This window comes from Sapajus apella, unplaced genomic scaffold, assembly GCF_009761245.1.
Source record: "Sapajus apella isolate SASKATOON/1434 unplaced genomic scaffold, GSC_monkey_1.0 scaffold24, whole genome shotgun sequence".
In the NCBI taxonomy this organism is placed as follows: Eukaryota; Metazoa; Chordata; class Mammalia; order Primates; family Cebidae; genus Sapajus; species Sapajus apella.
Window position 1 is genome coordinate 10,108,861 of NW_022436964.1, and position 16,696 is coordinate 10,125,556.

General features: G+C 35.6%; 1 protein-coding gene across 2 annotated transcripts in view; it reads left to right on the forward strand.

Annotated features, from left to right (window-relative positions):
- CARNMT1 (carnosine N-methyltransferase 1) overlaps positions 1–14,980 on the forward strand; it is a 45,603-nt gene extending 30,623 nt beyond the window's left edge. For both annotated transcript variants that reach the window (XM_032290897.1, XM_032290898.1), the window contains exons 6-8: positions 306–419; positions 10,992–11,095; positions 12,135–14,980. In XM_032290897.1, the coding sequence (XP_032146788.1) occupies positions 306–419; positions 10,992–11,095; positions 12,135–12,236 (320 nt within the window). In that variant the 3' untranslated portion in view covers positions 12,237–14,980. The remainder of the gene's footprint in view (positions 1–305; positions 420–10,991; positions 11,096–12,134) is intronic.
- Positions 14,981–16,696: the final 1,716 nt, after the last annotated feature.

Here is a 16,696-nt window from a genome sequence, read left to right on the forward strand (position 1 = left end):
ACAATTTGAATAGAGGATAAACAAAACTCTTACAAATATAATTTGGTAATAATATGTTGAGATTAGATTATAATATCAGTGTTATTGGGGATGGTTTCCAAATTGATTACTTAATCAGATTATTGATATCAGTATTTCCCATAAGTGATTATTAGGTTACCATGATTATAGTGTTGATCAGAAGTTTAGCTTCTGTATTTCTGTCAAATATTAATACTTTGTAAAAGGTAACCAGGAACTTTAAAGGATTAATTAAAAGAAAAAAGCAAAGTAACAGATGCAGTAATTTAATTTTTCTTGATTAGATACCTGGGACTGTATTGCTACCTGTTTCTTCATAGACACAGCTCACAATGTAATTGATTATATTGATACAATATGGAAAATACTCAAGCCAGGTGGAATTTGGATAAATCTAGGTAAGTTTTTTAGTATTTACTAAAATTTTATATGTTAATCTGAGTACTTACAGCTATTTTATATTTAACTTACAGTCTCAGATGTTCATGAATATTAGAATTATGTTGTAAATGTTTTAAAACCTCTACAGTTTCCTTTAGACTGCATCCTGGTGGTGATGCCTCCAAAGGCAGTGGAAGCTTAACAAGTTGTATATTCATACTTACATCAGTCTCACAGTCCTTGTAATTTCAGTGTATACTAATTGTTGATCTGATGGTGGGTAATCATTTCCTCATTATCTCCATCCCACATGCTGAGACAGTGCTCCCTTCTGTTAGGAAGAGAGCGGTCTCTTTTTTGTTCTATAATGAACCATAAGAGAAGGATTTTACGTTTCCTGTGGAATCTTCCTCCTCATTACATCCATATTCTGCTTAGTACTCGATGCTAGAAATTTCTTTATTATCCTGGGTTAATTTGTAAGTTAGCATTAACATCCTATGTTTATGTGATTAAAATTTTTGACCCCCATTACTGAGTTATGGTAAGGTTTTATGTATTTCCAGAGTATGTGACTTAACTTTCATAGAAACAGCTTTATTTTAAACATTTGTTTTATTGGTTTATGCATATTTTATTGAGTTATGTAATACAATAGTTGTCACTACCTGAAGCAAATAAGGTTGGCTCCTGATAAGTATACTGTTTGATAAGAGTAGATGTACTAAAGTGTGACTTGTGATCTGTCATGAGCATCAGAAGTAATGGAGAACATTGGTTAACAGGAAGTCAATTAGGAGAGCTAATTCCACTATGGAGTTTCAAAACAATTTTGAAAATTGTAATATGGAGAAACACAGTCCTTAAAAATAGTTATTTGGAAGGTTAATACTTTATTAAATGTTAACTTATACATCTTTTGCATGTATAAGTTAAATAATGTAAAAAAAAAAAATCTCAGAATCAGTTTTCTTTTAAATATTGGCGTGTTTTGAGCATCTGTTCAGTGTTTTTCATTTTTTATGCCATGTACTCATTTTTGACTCCATATTCCTCCTACCTGATTGCATGGCTTTTCCTACTCTTTCAATTCCCAAGCTATATCTCTGGTCAAACATCTTTCTTGTGCTCTAGGCCAGTATGTCTAACTTGGATGAACCACAGATACTTCAAAATCTTTGTGTCTCAAGACCAGCCTGGGCAACATGCTGAGACTCCATCTCAAAAGAAAAACCAGAACAAAACAGAAAACAATTCCATGCCACCCAGTATCTTTTCTATTCATTGTCTACTCAGATTCCCCCAAACAAAAATACTGGGAATCTTTCATTACCCCTTTTATTAGTTCAGTCAGGCTGCCATAACAATACCACAGATTGGGTGGCTTAAATAACAGAAGTTTATTTTCTCACAGTTCTGAAGACTGGAATTCCAGGTGCCCACCAGGTTGGTGTCTAGTGAGGGCTCTTCCTTTGAGTTGCAGGGTGCTACCCTCTTGCTGTCTATTCACATAGCCTTTCTTTGGTTGTGCATAAGGGGAGAAAGAGTGAATGAGTGCATAAGTGAGCTCCTTGGTATCTTTTCTTATAAGGATACTAATCCTATTGGATGAGGACCCCACCCCTAAGACCTCATTTACCTTAATTACCTCCTTGGAAGTCCTACCTTCAAATACAGCCTCACTGATGATTAGGGCTTTAACATATGAATTTGGAGGCAGAGGAATATGAACTGTCAATAGGACCCTCTTTTTCCTCACTGTTTGCCTCTAGTCAGTCTAAAAGTTATGTCTCCTAAAGCTACTTAATCGCTCTTGAATATCTCTTGCAGGGTTTCTCAACTGTGGTATTGATGTTTGAGCTGGATCATTGTTCAGTGGGAGTAGTGAGGGAAGTGGGGGTCTGGCCTGTACATTGTAGGATGGTTAACAGCCTTCCTGGCCTCTAAGAATCCCGTAGTATCTCCCAGTTTTGACAATCAGAATGTCTTTAGATATTGAAACATGTTGCCCTCTGGGGGGTGGAGGGCGTTGGCATAGTTATCCCCAGTTCAAAACCATTGCTCTAATATCATGGTTTCTTGTCTGGATTAGCATTAGGATTACTGTAGTAGTTTCCTTAAGGATGTTCCCACCTTCAAGTTGTCTTCAGCCTTTTTCATTTCTCCACATAATCACCAGTGACCTTCCTAACATGCAAATCTGTTCCTGTAAGACTCCCTGCATGAAATTCTAGCTATCTGGAAAACCTAAACTCTTCAGGATTTATGTACAATGCCCTTATAATCTTTCTTCTGTTTTGTGTCTCAGCTTCTTTTTTGTTTGTTTTTTACCACCCCTTCTCCAACATCAAGTGCCAGTCCTCTGACTTAGCCCTTTCTCTTTCTCTTCCGTTTTCCCTTGGCTAGTCCCTACGTGTTCTTTTTTTTTTTTTTTTTTTTTTTTTTTTTTTGTGAGACGGAGTTTCACTCATGTTACCCAGGCTGGAGTGCAATGGCGCGATCTCGGCTCACCGCAACCTCCGCCTCCTGGGTTCAGGCAATTCTCCTGCCTCAGCCTCCTGAGTAGCTGGGATTACAAGCATGCACCACCATGCCCAGCTCATTTTTTGTATTTTTAGTAGAGACGGGGTTTCACCATGTTGACCAGGATGGTCTCGATCTCTTGACCTCGTGATCCACCCACCTCGGCCTCCCAAAGTGCTGGGATTACAGGCTTGAGCCACCGCACCCGGCCCTACGTGTTCTTAAACACTTAGCTCAGGTGATCCTTTCGGGTTGGGTTAAGCATTCCGTATTTCTCTATGTTCTAAGAGACTCTGCTGTAGCACATACCTCAGTTTGGTGTTAGCACCCATATGCTTTTGTTTCCCCTGCTAGTCTCTAAGCTCCATGAGGGCAAAGATCTAATGTTTCCTATTCACCTGGTACAAAGCCTGGCAAACAGTAGATATAAATAACTGTTACATGTATGTATAAATGTGTTGTTTCAAAATTTGAAAAAGGAAACATACTAAGGTGCCTTGAAGGAAAAGTGACTGACAGAAGACATGATAAAGTGCCATCTATATTGGTAAATTCATAACATTCATAACGGTTTTTGCTTTAGCTGTGTAGACCTGGAGGCTTAATTTTGTCTGTAAACTGAGAGGTCAACCTCTTGGGGATGATTTCACCCTAATCATGCTTATGTAGACTAGAATGTCAATATATTCATATATAATGAGAAATGTGATAGCCAGCCATTCTGGAACAAATGACATCGGAGGTAAAATTATATATGAAACTGTTACCCAAATTACATGAAGTCGATTTGGGGAGGGATTATTAATTTACAGAATGCTTTAATTAAGAAGGCTTTGATGGACTATCAAACACTACCCAGTTTAAGGAAAGCTAGTAAGCCTTTTAAGGGAACTGTTATGCATATGTTCTTTGGGTAAGGCTATGATTTTGGCAAAGAACAGAATACCTGTGAATTCCCTTTTTCAGTTTTTCATGTTTACCAGCACTCCTTAAACACATTTATTTATATTTTCTTCTAAAAAGAGAATGTGTGTGTATGTATACACTGATAAATTTGCAGTCAAGTCGTGGAGGGCAGGCATTTAGCTACATCTGGAAGAATTAATAAAATGAATCTAACAACATCTGAAGAATTAAAACGTCTGGTACCTACCTACTTTGTGAAACAACTAGATATTCCAGGCGCATCTTGTACTTTGTCTGACCAGCCATTATTTCCAAGGATCCCTGGTTCCTTTTAATGGGGAATGGTTTATAGAAATGGAAAATCTAGGTTCTACCACTGGAGTGGTATTGCTTCTAGGCCTTTTTGGCAAACAAGGTAAGAAATATATGTATATGTCTGTCTGTAAAAATCATATGTACGTGTGTGTCTACAAAAATCATGAGTTCATCAAAGGAGGGCCTTAAGAAAAACAAAACACACACACACATATACAGGCAAAATAATGAGTTCATGCTGATGACTTTAGTTCCAATGCAACACTAAGGATAGAGTTCTAAGGTGGCAGGTAGCTTTCAACACTTAGACCATATCACACCCAATGGCCTCTAACTTCTGTCTTTGCTATTGAGAATTCAGCTTTTTAAAATGTTGCTCCTCTGAAGGTAATCAGTTTTTTTTTTTAAATTTTTACTTTGTAGTTTCTAGGTGTGGATTTTCCTTTTTAATCTGTGCAGTTTGTTATGCTTCTTAAGTCTATGAATTGACCTTATCAGTTGTGAAAAATTTCAACTTTGTTGGGGTTTCCCCCTGACCAATCATAGGTTTAGCATTAAAATACGTAACAACAGCCATTATTTCTTCACATACTGCCTCTGCCTCATTCTTTTTCTCTGTTATCTTTTTTTTTCTGGAAATGCAATCAAATGTATTTTTGGACTTCTCATGCTAGCTTTCATATATCTTAACCACTTATCTTGGTATCTTTCCCACCGTGGCTGCATTCTGGATAGTTTCTTCTGACTGATGGTCTTTTATTTGAAAATACTTAGCATATTATGTCTTATAATTCTAATATCTCAACTCTTTGCAGGTCATTTTCTGCTTTCTCTTGCTTTTGTTGGTTCTTGTTCATGATTCCTTGTTTCTCTGTGCTGTTGACCATAAGTGTTTATTGGGGATTGTTCTTGAGAAATCGCACTTCAGATTTCTTAAGGCCTGGGTTGAAGTGTTTTTCCCCAAAGGAATTTTGCTTCTGCCAGGAGATTAGAGCATTGTCAGACCAGAACTGTTTTAAACTAAATTAGGACTTGAGGTGTATGGGACCACCCATAACATGTTAAATTAGGTTGTAAATCTACCCTAGGATTAAACAATGATATACAACTACCCTTGTCCCTTTAGTAAGCACTAGATCAACTTCTCATGCAGTCTCATGAGGTTAAAGGATAGAAGTAAGTTTATTATTTCCTACTCTCACCTTAAAGGTAGCCTAATAGAAAAATAAAAAATAAAAGGAAGAAATCAAAGGAGGGCTCAAGAATTAATAGGGGGAAAAAAAGATAAAGATAGCCCTTACTATTCCTGCTTTAAAGTTGAATGATCTCTCAATCATGAAGCAGACCCAGGACTTGTCTTATGTCCCCTTGGTCCAGAGAGTTTATCAAATTGCAGATCAGTTTCTTCTTGGTAGTGAAATATTCTTAGGGTAAAAATGGCATCTAGGAGTACCTCTAGGTTCCTGGTAATTTCTTACTAACTTACAAGGTTTTGTTTGTTTGTTTATTTGTTTGTTTGTTTGTTTGTTTTGAGACAGAGTCTCGCTCTGTCACCCAGGCTGGAGTGCAGTGACACAATCTCCACTTACTGCAACCTCTGCCTCTGGGGTTCAAGTGAGTCTCCTGCCTCAGCCTCCTGAGTAGCTGGGATTATAGGCATGTACCACCACACTCAGCTAATTTTTGGATTTTTAGTAGAGAGGGGGTTTCACCATGTTGGTCAGACTGGTGTCGAACTGCTGACCTTGTGATCCACCTGCCTCGGCCTCCTGAAGTGCTGCAATTACAGGCATGAGGTACCACGCCCAGCCAAGATTTTTAGAAGTGAGTTAATCCACCAGCTTTAATTGTTTGCAATACGAGTGTAGGCCTGAATGACCTAATCTGCCTTACAAGAAGCAAAAGTTCCTTTATATGTTTTTTTTTTTCTTTAATGATTATATTAGTTCATTTCCACACTGCTATAAAGATGCTGCCTGAGACTTGGTAATCTATAAACAAAAGAGATTTAATTGACTCACAGTTCCACATTGCTGGGGATCTCAGGAAATTTACAATCATGGCAGAAGGGGAAGCAGGCACCTTCTTCACAAGGTGGCGGGGGATAGAGAAGGTGAGGGAGGAACTGCCACTTTTAAAGCATCAGATATTGTGAGAACTCAGTCTCATGAGAACAGCATGGGGGAAGCTGTCCCCCATGATCCAGTTACCTCCCACCAGGTCCCTCCCTCCATGTGGGGATTATAATTCGATGTGAAAATTGGGTGGGGGCACAAAGCCAAACCATATCAACTGTAAACTATATGTTTAGATTTTTTAAAAAATTATTTAAAGGGGGGGAAAAAAGAGAAAACTACCCAGAAATGAAATAGGCTGTACAACATAAGTTGCAAGTTATTTAAAAAGATAAAAACTGGATGACATAGCTCATGCCTGTAATCCCAGTAACTTCTGAGGTCAAACCAGGCAGATCGCTTGAGGCTAGGATTTGTAGATCAGCTTGGGCAACACGGGAAGACCCTTTATCTCTAAAAAAAAAAATTTAAAAATTAGCCAGGTGTAGTGGCATGTGCCTGTAGTCCCAACTACTTGGGAGCTGAGGTGGGAGGATCACTTGAGCCCTGGAATTCAAGGCTGCAGTGAACTACGCTTATGGCATTGCACTCCAGCCTGGGTGACAGTGCAAGACTCCAACACTCAGTAAAAAAATGAAAAAAAAAAAAGAATATAAATGTAAACAACCTGTATACAGAAAAAAATGTTCTTTCTCACTGTTAGTCAAATAAATAGAAATGTGCTACCATTTTTCACCTATCATATTCACTAGGTTTTAAAATTTACTTATTTAAAAGCTTAGGTAATTATGGTGAGATAGGCCGTGCTCTTGTTCTGCTAGTGGGAATGTAAAATGATATGACTTTCTTCTGGAAAAACAGTAAGGTACTACAAAATAATGTGTGGAAAACCCTTAAATATTAATACGTTTAGTCAGGGGTTGGCAAACTACAGCCCATAGGCGAATTTGGCCTGCAGCCTATTTTTGTATGGCCCTACCACTATAAGTATTTCTTATATTCTTAAAGAGTAACAGGAAAAAACATAAATAAGAATATATGCTGGACACTGTATGTGGCACACAAAGCCTCAAATATTTGCCATCTGGCTTGTTACATAATTAATTCACTATTACCGATATTTATTAGATTAATTATACTTCTAGAAGGCTGTCAGAGGAAAGTAATCAGATATGGGCAGACTAAAGACTGATGAAATGAACAGACATATTCAGGAAGAACTTAGACTGAACTTACATTTCTAACAGTAATGGAGTAGATTGTCATAAGACTTTCATACAGTAAAACTATTTTCTAGAAATAATGAAATAAGGAAATGTTCCTAATGAAGTATAAGATGTAAAACTATATGTGGAATATACTATACATTGAGGAAAGACCACAAGGAGATATTCAAGTGCATACTCTGAATGTTAGGATTAGAGGTGATTTTTGATTTTTTAATGCTTTTTCATGTTATCTCACCTTTCTACTTTTGATCTTATGATCAAGGAAAAAATATATTTTTGCTCCTTCTGTTATGGCCACTAAAAGAATATGAAGAAATCTAGGTGTAGTGTTGCATGCCTGTAGTCCCAGCTATTTGGGAGACTGAGGCAAGAGGATTGCTTGAACCCAAGAATTCTAAATCATCATGGGTCATATAATGAGACACTGTCTCTAAAAAAAAAAAAAAAAAAAAAAAAAAAAATTAAAAATTAAAGAATATGAAGAGACACAAGAGTTAAGAAAATAAAGAACCCTTTGAGGAATGTGTCTCTCTTTTATTCATCTTCATATATATCCAGTGCCAGACATTAGCTAGGTGCTTGGTAAACATTTGTTTAAAAAATGGGCAACTAAGTCATAAGTATGAAAAACTGCACAGCCGCAGAGATGCAAATTCAAATTACATATATATATGTAATTTTCCCTTTTAGAATTTAGCAAATAGTTTGTTTGATAAAAATTCTTGTTGTGTTTTTTTTTTAAGTTTGATTTTTTGGAGGTATAATTGACATATAAAATTCACCCTTTGTACAAACGTACAGTTTGACGCATTTCGAAAACTGGATAATCGTATAACCATGGACAGGATCAAGACAGTAAATCTTTTCATTTCCATCACCCCAAAACGTCCCCTTGTGCTCCTTTCTCTCCTTTTACTCCTAATACCATGCAGTCACTACTTTGGATTCTGTTAACTATAGTTTTCCCTTTTCTACGTCATATAAATAGAATCATACAGTATGCCGCTTTTTGTCTCTGGGTTTCTTAGCATTACCCTTTTGAGATCGTCATTTTGTTGCATGTACCATTGTGGTGTTCTTTTTTATTGTTGAGTAGTTTTCCATTTGCTATATTACATTTTGTTTATCCATTCACTGGTTGGTAGATGTATGGGTTATTCCCAAATTATTGTGATTAAAGTTGTATTAAACATGAGTATAAACGAATAAAGTTGCATTAAACATGAGTATAAATCTTTGTGTGGCTGCAAATCTTCATTTCTTTTGTGTAAATACATAACAGTAGAATTGCTAGGTCACATACAGTGAGCATATCTATAACTTTACAAGAAACTGGCTTGGTGTTTTCCAAAGTGACTGTACATTGCATTCCCACCACTTAATATAAGATATTGAAACAAGTACTTATTGCAGTTGTCAGTGAAAACTTACAACTCTTTGGGAAAGCATCTTTGGCAGTCTGAATCAAGTCAGTAAAAATGTTCATTCTCTGGCCTTCAAGAACCATCTTTGTAAGGGATAATCTAAAATATGCACAAGGATATTTGTCAAAGTACCATTGTATTAGAAGACTAAAATTATACACTACAGCTATTGTCTTTGGTAAAATTTATAAATTCAGCACTAAGCGGGGCATTGTGGTGAGTTTAAAAGAAACTTGAGATGTGTTTCTTGACTTATATAACTTGTAATCTAGTGAGTAAACGGTGCTAATTAGCTGAAAAATTTTCAGTGAGCAATGCAACACTGCATTAAATGCATGTAAAATATGCCTTATTAAAGAAGAGTGAGCAGTTGGGGTGAAGACTTGGATGGATTTCAGCAAGGTTTTGAAGCATGGCTGAAGCTTGAGTTGGAGGGGTGGAGCTTTCTAGGTGGAACACACCATAGGTAGAGGTAATGATGGTCCAAGTATGTAAAAATCACTGGAATACATGTATGTAGAGATAATAAAACTATGTTATTGGAGGCTTTTAATGGAGTAGGAACAGCATAATCTTCAAAAGCTGGAAAGACTCTGCTGTGAGGCTCTGCATTCTTATATAAGCTTTAGATAGTCTAGGAAATAGCAGTACTCAGGGAAATGGTAGAAAATGATCAATTTTACTAATATAACAAATTTAAGCTGAATAGAGTAGTTTGATAAGGAACCATTATCTTTTGTAAGTAGCAGTAACATATACATTATATTCATGGTCATTTTTTCTAGTCATTTATGTAGGAAAGAGAAAGGAGAGAGGAAGAAAAGCTTTTTTACCCTTAGTATGATGCACAAAATGGTAAGCCTCTTGGTAGCAGAAACTTTGTCTTGTTATTAAATACTTTTATCTTCCATGATTAGCACATTGTATGAGGAGTAGGTGTAGAGAGCTGGTTGCAGGATTTATAATTACCCAATGAAAGGTAAAGAGAAGATTGTCTAGATTAGTCTGAGGTATAACTGTATTAAGTGATAATGGATCCTGGATGAGGCTGATAGATTGGGCAAAATGATAGAGTGAAAGATTTGAAAGTCATCCTTTAAATCATATGTTTCTTGAATGTATGGAATGAGAAAATAATAAAGAGAGGATGTCGTAAAAATAGTGTAATACCTGTCATTTACTTAGTACCTTGTTTATGACAGGTGTAATACATATTATCTCACATTAAAGTCATATTACAGGGTACACATGGTGGCTCATGCCTGTAATTGCAACACTTCAGGAGGCCAAGGCAGGCCGATGACTTGAGTTCAGGGTTTTGAGACCAGTCTGGCCAACATGGTGAAAAACTGTCTCTACTAAAAATACAAAAATTAGCCTGGCATGATGGCAGGTGCCTGTAATGCCAGCTACTCGGGAGGCTGAGGAAGGAGAATCGCTTGAACCTGGGAGGTGGAGGTTGCAGTGAGCCAAGATCACGCCACTGCACCCTAGCCTGGGCAACAGAGTGAGATTCTATTTCCAAAAAAAAAAAGAAAAAAGTCGTTATAGATGAAGCACAGTTGGTGAATTGCCCATAGACACGCAATTATTAGCTATTAGAGCTGGGATATAAACAGTGCATTTTTAAAAAGCCAGCTCTAGTGTTACTTCCTTCTTTTAGGAAATCTTCCCTATAACTTCTGTCCACCTTTTAATACCTAGGTTAACTTGAGGCTCCTTCTCCTTTTTCATTTGATAAGCAGTTTGTAACTGCAGTTTTACATTTACTTACAGAATTATAATTGCAGAATACATTTGGAATCTGAGGACTTAACATCAGTCTCTGATTCATCTACTCCTTCAGTAACTTAAAAGTTGAAGGTGAAGGCCTATGGTGTGAATCACAGTGCAAAGCAGGTATACCAGAGGGACTCATTCCCCATGAGTGTAGGCCCAGCTCTTGGGTGTCAGATACTAGGCCAGATTTTCAGAGGTGTGGGCATTTTCAGCAAATGTAAAGTTTCTTCTTTTTATGTTTATCTCATCCAGTACCTAATTATGCAACTTGGAATTCAGTGTAACACAGCTACGAGCATATGTGTATTCAAGTAATTCATAGTATCTTTAAACCATAGGTCCTCTGCTGTACCACTTTGAAAATTTGGCAAATGAACTTTCCATAGAATTGAGCTATGAGGATATAAAAAATGTTGTTCTGCAGTATGGATTCAAGGTAGAGGTAAGAATGAAATAAAATATTGCCAAAGTTTAACTTCCACAGTACCTCAACAGAAATGTTGATATTATGGCTGTTACTTTTTAAATTATCTGTTTTCTTATCTATAAAGGGAAGATAATACAGGTTGAGTATCCCTTATTCGAAATGCTTGGGACCAGAAATGTTTTAGATTTTGGATTTTTTCCAGTTTTGCAATATATACATATACATAATGACATATCTGGGGTGGGAACTGAAGTCTAAATGTGAAATTCATTTATGTTTTATATATGTGCCTTATAAGCATACCCCAAAGGTAAATGTATACAGTATTTTAAAATTTTGTGCACCTGCCACATGAAGTCAGCTGTGGAATTTGTCATTTGTGGCATTATATAGGCGCTCAAAACATTTTGGATTTTGGAGTGTTTCAGATTTTCAGAGTAGGGATGCTTGACCTGTGTTACTTAGCTTTCAAGGATTTGGGATAATGTGTGCTTAAAGGGAAAACTCTACTTTCTAGTGAAATTGCCTTTCAATAAATGGTAGCTGATCATTATAATACTGGCCTTGCAGACTCTCACTGATAGATACAAAGTAGAGTAGGCTCTGGGGAAAACAAAAGTGAGTGGGAGGGCAGGTATAAGAGGGATATTCAGAATATGTCCTTGTGTACTGCCTGATATTTTTTTAATTAGTTGCATTACTATAAAGTTTTATGATATTTGGCTATTGTGTTTCAGTTCATTTATTTAGAAACATTCCATTTTAAAAACAATAGATTTGTTTTTAAGAATGAAAAAAAGCTATATATTATAGTAGTTTAGAGCTCAAGACTGCCTGAGTTTGAATCTCAGTTCCACCACTTACTAGTGTGACCGTTCTTTTTAAAGTGAAACTACTAATATTAATAGTTCCTTTCTTAGGGGAGTAGTTGTATGTAATAAATGAATATGCTTAAAATAGTGCCTGCCACTGATACATGTGTGCTCTGAATTTGTTAGTGGTGTGCTCATCATGACTGTCACAGTCAGTGTTATGATTATTGTTTGCATTGCAGGTGGAAAAAGAATCTGTGTTGTCAACATATACTGTGAATGATCTCTCTATGATGAAATACTACTATGAATGTGTCTTGTTTGTGGTCCGTAAGCCACAATAATGGTCTCAAGTGATACCACCTGGAAAAAAGTTTAGTAAGAACAAATGCTGAAATAAACGACTCAAAATCAACTATCAGTGATGACAGGACACAACCTCAAATCAGTGGTGCCTTCTTATTCCTAATGAAATTTAGAAATAGTGTCTATTTTCTTAATATGTCTATTGCTTTTTCAGAAATATACTATGCCATGCAGATTTGTACTATACAAGTAAAAATGGAGGAAATGTCTTGAAGTATACCTTTCCTTGAAGCCCAGAATTGTGTTTCAGTATGAAAAATACCTAATCTCCAATGTCTTCATGATGCTGTCCATTACAAGTCTGCCGTATTAATGACTAATAGTATTGAGGTCCTAATAATCTTCCCTTTTTTTGTTGTTTTGTATGCATTGCACATGTTACTTTTAGAAGAGTCTAAGGATCCTGAGTCATATTCAACATCTTCTGGAGTTGGGACTTTATTCACTTTCAATCTAAGAAAACTATGCGTAAAATGTGTCCTTTTTTTTTTTTTTTTTTTCTTCAGAGACAGGATCCTGCTCTGTCTCCCAGGGTGGAGTATAGTGGCACGATCATAGCTCACTGTAACCTCAAACTCCTGGGCTCAAGCGATCTTCCTGCCTCAGCCTCCCGAGTAGCTAGGACTATAGGCGTGTACCACCACGCCTGGCCTGTGTCTGTTATTTTATCATTCAGATTAATTTGATTTTGTATTTTCTAGCTCAGATGAACTTAAGCATCAAACATTTCATTTTTATGAAATGTTAAATTTAATAGCATCACAGCCAGTAAATTACATTCAAGTAACTGAGAAATTATCAAGTCTTTTGGCCACAATAAACTGAACATTTTATGAAAGCATACTCATCATGGATCACTTTGAAATATATAGATCTCAACGTTCAAAGTGAGAAACAAAAAGCCTTTATTAAAAGTAGCGCTAGGAAACAGAGAAGATAAGAATAAAATTTACCCATTTGAAATATATGATTTTCAGACTCTAAATGAATAGAGTTTGACAGTGTGATGTTTACAATAATGTCTTTTCCTTTGATTATCTGGATTATGAAAGCAAGCACTTTTTCATTAAAACAATTATATAGGAAAAACTGTCATAATAGTATTAATGTGGTGAATTTTGATTATGAAATTCAGGGATAAATTACTGCCCATGATCTGTGTCTTCAATATTGTAAGCAGCAACCATCATGTGATTTCAGATTAACACCAATTCTGTTTCCTGATAGATGGAGCTTAAACAGTATATGCTGCTTTAAATTTCTACCTCTAACAGATCTTTATTGGAGGGAGTTTTCCTTTGTATTTTTTAATGTACGTTATTCTGTTTCCAGTAGCTTGGAAAGTAGAGATGACTAATATTTTAGCCTTTTCTTGGAGAAAAGAAAAAACTCTTGTTGAATATTTTCACAGATGATTGTGATTGCTTTAAATGACCTCTGTGGCAATTTAAATTAGATGGATTTAATCTCAGTAATGTGCTGGTCGCATAAATGTCATGTTTTAATAGGAAAACTTACTTGTAAGTCTTTAGACCTTTGTTGTCACTTAGGTTGGGGAGTCACTACTCTATTCGGCATCTTACTAGTTGGTGGGACCTTTTCTTTGTACAGTGATGGGACTTTTGTGACCTTTTCTCTCACTATGCAATAGAGGGTTTCATGTAGATAATCATGTCAAAATTGGGAAGTCTGTAACCTGTTTTTTTAAAGAAAATTTTTTCTCTTTTTTGTGTCCCTCAATACTTAGCAGATTGTTCATTTGGTGAAATTCTTATTACTTACATTAATGAGTTTCAATTTAGTGGCAAGGAAGAAAAAAAACTAAAATTATTGTTTTTAAAGAAAAAAACTTACAAGGTACATAAATATTTTTAAAAAATCAATTTACCAGGAAGGAATGCATGCTGTTTTTGAATGGTGTAGACATGCTTTTTATTCACAAACTAGTATTCACTTTTTTACAACTTGTATTGAAACAAATGATCTTTGTTTTTGTCACAGGCAAAAACAGATTGACACTGGTGGGTTGGCTGTATTAATTAATTTTTTTTTTTGCTATTACATTTTCTTTAATAATGTTACATTTCTTTATTACAGCATATGTTTTAGTTAATTCTGAAATCAGTTACTTCATTTGCTAATTTATCCCTCATATCATGAATATTGTTTTTTAAGTGTTCTACACAAATTTGTGTCACTTTTTTTCCTTACAGCTTTTACAGTTAATATATTCTAAACTTGAAAATGTGGTATCAATCAATAATAGAAGTATCACTGGAGGACTTATTTAATTTTGTATTTCTTAATTTTAGTCCTAGCTACTAAAGTATATAAGCCTTAAAGTTTAAAATGTTTTTCTTAAATTAGCTGTATACACAAACATTTTCATTTACTTCATGAAATGGGAGGAGTTAGTTCATTGTGCTTGCTTTTTTTCCCTTTAATTTCCATATTCTGAAGCAGTGCAGATAGAGGGTATGCTAATCAAGTGAGCAAGGTGGAATATGTACAATATAAGGAAAAGATGTATAATTCACAGTATAAAATTATGAAGTTTGGTACATAATTGTAAATGTACTGTATTTATATGTACTCTCATTCTGAAAGTTGCCACAAAAGCTGAATTGGAAGCTTCATGTCTGCATGAAATTTCCTATATTTTTAATGTGTATGATGAAATTAATTTTTCTTGAATATTAAAGTCTGCCAATTGCTACAAAACGATAGTTGCTTTGTTGTTTTCCTCTAAGTTAGTGTAACTGTAGATCACTACTAATTTTAATGAGTTGAGCAGATATACTTTTAAACTCTTGGATTAGTCTATTTTTATATGCTTCTAGAAAGTCAGTAATGTGAGTACTTGGCCTTATGATATGCCATATTTATTTTATTATATAGTTAATTTATAGTATTAATTCATACTAATTATTTTCACTTTGTTTCATTCAAGTTCACTGTATTAAAGCTAGAACCCACTGAGAAAAAAGAATAATCTTGTTTTTTAGTTTTGTTAAATAATAGAAACAGAACTATAAAAGGAACTAGTAGAAGACAGTTGTAGGACCAGCCATTAGTGGGATGAGCACTTATGATTGTTTTTGATCTCAGGCAAGCTACTCTTAGCTTGTTTCCTCACCTGTAAGATAGGATTAATATCATCTATTTCAAATGGTTTTTTAAATTAGGTCATATGAGCTTATATATGTATTTTTGTGTGTATGAAAGCACATGATAGACAATTACCATAAATGTAATTTCTGTCTGTGTTGACTGCTATATAGTGAGAGAAAAAATGAGGATTATTAACAGGACATAAGTTTTAATAATCTTATGGTGACCCTTTGAAAAAGGCTTCTATGGAATCCTGGGGAAAACAGTAAAAAATGGTAGGTACAGATACAGATTCCATAAGTTTGGTGAGAATTACAATGAAATATAATAGTAGGTAATGGGAGAGGGCATAAGTAAAATTTAATGGCATGTTATCCCCACTTTCATCAACCTGCTAGCACATCCCTTTTACATATGTTTGATTCTTTCTCTTTAGTATCTATTTAGATTTGGGATCCTTCAGTCAATGTGTATGTGCATTTTCAGTTAAGTTGCCTTTTAGAAGGATTGCACCAATTTACATGCCAGGAACAGTGTTTAAAAGTAACTTACATCCATTCCCTGGCCAATACTGGATATTGCTGAGCTTTTCATTTTTTGTCATTGCAGGCATACCTCATTTTATTCTACTTTGCTTTATTTTGCAAATACTTTGCTTTATATTGCAGATAACTGTATTTTTTTATTTATTTATTTATTTATTTATTTTGTGACAAATTGAAGATTTGTGGCAACCCTGCATTGAACAAGTCTATACTGGCATCATTTTCCAACAGCATGTGCTCATGTCATGTCTCTCTGTCAGCATTTTTTAGCAAATATTTTTAAATTAAGTATGTACATTGTTCCTTTAGACAACATGGTGTTGCACATTTAATAGACTACAGTATAGTGCAAACATACTTTTTTTTAAATATAGAAATGGGGTGTCACCATGTTGGCCAGGCTGGTCTTGAACTCCTGACCTCAGGTGATCCACCCATCTCGGCCTCCCAAAGTGCTGGGATTGCAGGTGTGAGCCACCACGCCGGGCCCGTAAACATACTTTTATATGCACTGGGAAACCCAAAAATTTGTGTGACTCACTTTATCACGATGGTCTGGAACTGAGTCTGCCATATCTCCAAGGTTTGCCCGTATAAGAAGTGGTATCTAGGCCGGGCGCGGTGGCTCACGCCTGTAATCCAAGCACTTTGGAGGCCAAGGTGGGCAGATCACCTGAGGTCGGGAATTCAAGAACAGCCTGCCCAACATGGTGAAACCCCATCTTCATTTAAAAAAAAAAAAAAGTATCTAATTTGAATATTCATTTATTTAATTATTGGAA